The 3926-nt window shown below is 46.9% G+C and overlaps 1 protein-coding gene across 1 annotated transcript; it reads left to right on the top strand.

The window, feature by feature from the left end:
* Positions 1–624: 624 nt before the first annotated feature.
* Positions 625–3692, top strand: RPS17 (ribosomal protein S17; the record flags this gene model as incomplete). The annotated part of the gene is given in 5 exon segments (XM_079129707.1): positions 625–794; positions 1235–1340; positions 1827–1892; positions 3477–3554; positions 3558–3692. Coding segments are annotated over 5 exon segments (540 nt in total), but the record flags the coding sequence as incomplete, so codon positions are not given.
* Between the last annotated feature and the right edge of the window lie 234 nt (positions 3693–3926).

The raw sequence follows: 3926 nt of genomic DNA, 5'->3' as shown, positions 1-3926 counted from the left end.
CCCACGGACCCGATGAGGTCCCTTGGAGGGATGCCATGCCATCCTTCCTCAGCTTCCCAATGTCTCGAAGCCTACTCTTTTCAACCTGGCGTGTGGGAGAGAAGCACCTCTCCGGGTCCAGGGCTCACTGGAGCAGCTAGAGAAGGGCCTGGACCACTAGGACCAGAGTGAAGTCGGGAGCGCTGCCCAATGGAGCCCGACACGGAACACCCGGCTTCCGCCCCGAACAGCCAGGGGCCGCTGTGGTGCTCGCGAGCGAATTCAGCGCTTCTCTGATGGGCGGAAGTGGCTTTCTGGCCGGCGCTTTAATAGGCATCTTGTACTTCCTGTTTCCTCTTTTACCAGGACCCGCCAACATGGTAGGTGTTTTAGTTTGAGTTCTTGCTCATCCTCAATCATCGTCCATCCTCAGTTTTCCCGACCCTCTGCCCACAATGGGAGACATTGGGCCGGCCGGGCGCGTGTTCCCGTCAGGCTGGGACAGCGGAGGGCGCGGTTCTTGTAGAGCTGGGGTTGCGGCGAAAGATAGTTTCTCCTGCCCGACCGGTTTGCCCCGGGAATCCTGGTCTTTTATCCCTGCGCTTGTAGGCGGAGTGCTCCGCGTCCTGGAGAAGGTGCGAGTAACCTCGTCTTTGTCCGCAGGGCCGCGTTCGCACCAAAACTGTGAAGAAGGCCGCCCGGGTTATCATCGAGAAGTACTACACGCGCCTGGGCAACGACTTCCATACCAACAAGCGCGTGTGCGAGGAGATCGCCATTATTCCCAGCAAGAAGCTCCGCAACAAGATCGCAGGGTGAGTGAAGGCCTGAAAGAAGGTGCAGAACGTGACCGCTGACTGGCGGTGGGAATTGCCGCCCTCGGACTTGGGAAAAACTTGGCTTCCTGTTGGTTTCGTTAGCGCTAAGCTCCCGAGTACTCCAGAGGAGTTGGAGGTTTTTGCAGATTTTGCTGGGATATTCGTGTTATGACTGGCTGTCGTACTTGGTTAAAGGTAATCGAAGTTACATCTCTGGCCTTAAATCCCGGTTGCTTTTTATCTGCTTTTAATAAGAATCCGTCACTATTGCTATTATTACTGAAGAAATTGGTAGAACTGTGTGAGAGAAACCAAAGGAACGGAAATACTTAAGGGGATCTGAGTGTGGAGGTTCTAAGATGGGGAGTCCTCTCTCCGCCCTGGGAAAGGTGCCCAGATGTTCTGGGTACCAGTAAAAACCCAGTGTGTCCTTACAGGTATGTCACACATCTGATGAAGCGGATTCAGAGAGGCCCTGTGAGAGGTATCTCCATTAAGCTGCAGGAAGAGGAGAGAGAAAGGAGGGATAATTATGTTCCTGAGGTAAGTTTTTTGGTCTTTAAGCTTCTGGCTTCCCAAAGGGACCTCCAGTGAGAGTTTCAGGAGGTCACTTAACCTATGCACCCCTCCACCAGCTGTAGGTGCCTATAATCTCCTGTTTGGTGGCCTTTTTCTGACCTCTTGGAACCAGGTTAAGTCCATTTTTTTTTTTCACATGAAAGCCCTCAATGATATGTCTCCTGCCCCTAATATAGTATTTTTAAAATGCAAGTTCAGTCTTAATGGTTTTCTGAATAGACAGTGGGGGCACAGGAAGATACAACCAGAACGGCCTTTTTGCGCCTGTTTTACTGTTAAAACAGACTTGATCACTTTATGGGATCCTAACCCTTCTGTCCAGGCCCCTCTTCTGGGTATGAGGGAGGGGTTTGTTTTTTCTTCCTATGTGCTAATTTAAAGAATGGGGTGCAGGGGAGGTGAGGGAGAGCTCAGTGGTTGATGTTTTGGGCCTATGGCCTTTTCTTCTAGGTCTCTGCCTTGGATCAGGAGATCATTGAAGTAGATCCTGACACTAAGGAAATGCTGAAGCTTTTGGTGAGTGTTCCTTAGATTTCTAAAGTAGAAGCTCCTGGTCAAGAGCCATAGTAGCGTTCTGCTACTTGTAATGACAGTAGTAAATAGTACTAAACAGAGTGCTTTTAAAAATAGTTTTGCTGGTTTTTGAGTGCTGTGTGGTTTGAGATTGATTGCTTGCCACAAGGTAATTCCAGTACAGTGGTATCTAGTACACCCTTTCTATCCTAGTTCTTCCCTTTTCTTTTTGGTTCTATGGCTGACTTCTCACATATATCTTCTTTGTTGAAGTCCTGGCTCTCTCCTTGGGAGACTGAATGCTCATCTAAGAAATGAGCTGTGATCTCACTTTCAGATACACAGCAGGCAATACTTAGATGATTGACAGGTATTTTCAATATAGTTTGATGATGTTTCTCTTCAGCTTATCTATGTCCTTTTATATATGTTGGTGAAAGTAACAATGGGCCTCAAGATCTATTGTGCTGTTGGTGTTTTTGAGCAATTTCTCCCTCCCCTTCTTATTTTTAAAGGTTAAATCATTCAAAAAGGTTTAAAAATGAACTCCTTTGTACCTATCACCCAGCTTCCAAAAAACCGCCTGCCGTGGGCTGTGAATCTTTTTCTTCTGAAATAACCATTGTTAGAAGGCAGCTTTGTTTTTCCTTGTTTGAATTTTAAAATGGGTTTTTGAGAATGGAATAGGACCTATGCTCTAAGTACATGACAGACCCTGATCTGGTCCTGCTTCCAGATAACTTTCCTTGGTAACTTATATTTCTGGTCCCTTCCTGAATGTTGAACTTTTGCCTGAAACTAGTCCTGAAAAGGAAGTTTTTGTATTATGGAGGATTTATTTGTTCCAGTATCCCTCCATCAGAACAAAATCTGGATGCTTGGCATATTTCCATATGACCTACACATTCTCTCCTGCACTTTAAATCATCTTTAGACTATACCTAATACAGTGTGAAGTCTATGTAAGTGGTTACATGGTATTGTTTAGGGAATAATGACCTAAAGAGCATACATGTTCAGACACATGATGGGATTTTTTTCCTGAGTATTTTTAACCACGTTTGGTTGAATCCATGGATATGGAGAGCCAACCCTGTTTTCAAAGGATGGGTCTTGTCTAGGGCACAAGTCAGCCATATAGTAGATAGAAGCCGGGGTTATCAGCACACTTTCTGCAGTGCAGAGTTGCACCCTCTGACATTATCCATGCCAGTGTATCTGTAGTGCCAAGTTTAAGAAACACTGCTTTGGAATGATAATGAGTTGTGAAAGCAAGAAGAACCCCATGGCAGGTTTGGAAAGTTAGAGACAGTGGTTTAAGTAGAGATATCAAGCAGCCAGGCATTGCTGAACAAAGGCCACTTGTGGAAAGTGGAGGTCCCCTAATGGCCAACTGCTGGAGAAGAGGGATTCTTCTAGACCTTCCTGAGTGCTGTGGTCCTAGGGGCAGAAGACTTTTCTTTGTGCTAAGTCCCACCAGTCTGACTATACTGATGGGAACCGAAAGCACAGTCTGGAAGTGCTGCTGTGGGGCAGACCACAGATCTCACCTGTTCAGCTCACATTGAATCCATTTTGTTGTTCCAGGACTTCGGCAGTCTCTCCAACTTGCAGGTCACTCAGCCTACTGTGGGGATGAATTTCAAAACGCCACGTGGAGCTGTTTGAATCTTCCTGCTATGCTGTAATATTTTCAATAAACCTGGAACAACAACTTTGCCTGTGTCATCTGTGGGGTTGGGTGTGGGTGGAGTTGAGGCCAGGAGTTCTTTCCAACAGGATACATGAACTGAATGACTACTGGCAGTTGCCTGGGATTTCAAGGAGCCATGTCCTGTGGTTCAGGAGTGGGTTCAGCTGAGTTCAGTGAAGGAGAAAGGGTTAGCTGGATCCCTAGGACCAAGAAAAGGTGTGTGTACTGATGCAGGATTTAGAGAGCATGGAGCGTGGTCTGGGGCATGCAGCTACAGACTGCAATGCTATTGTCAGTTTCCTCTTTTCATGCCCTGGGTCTCTCTTCTGGGTACGTATAATTTG

Source organism: Sciurus vulgaris (assembly GCF_902686455.1).
Source record: "Sciurus vulgaris genome assembly, chromosome: 2".
NCBI lineage: Eukaryota > Metazoa > Chordata > Mammalia > Rodentia > Sciuridae > Sciurus > Sciurus vulgaris.
Note: the sequence above shows the minus strand (reverse complement) of the source record. Positions and strands in the feature narration are given on the sequence as shown.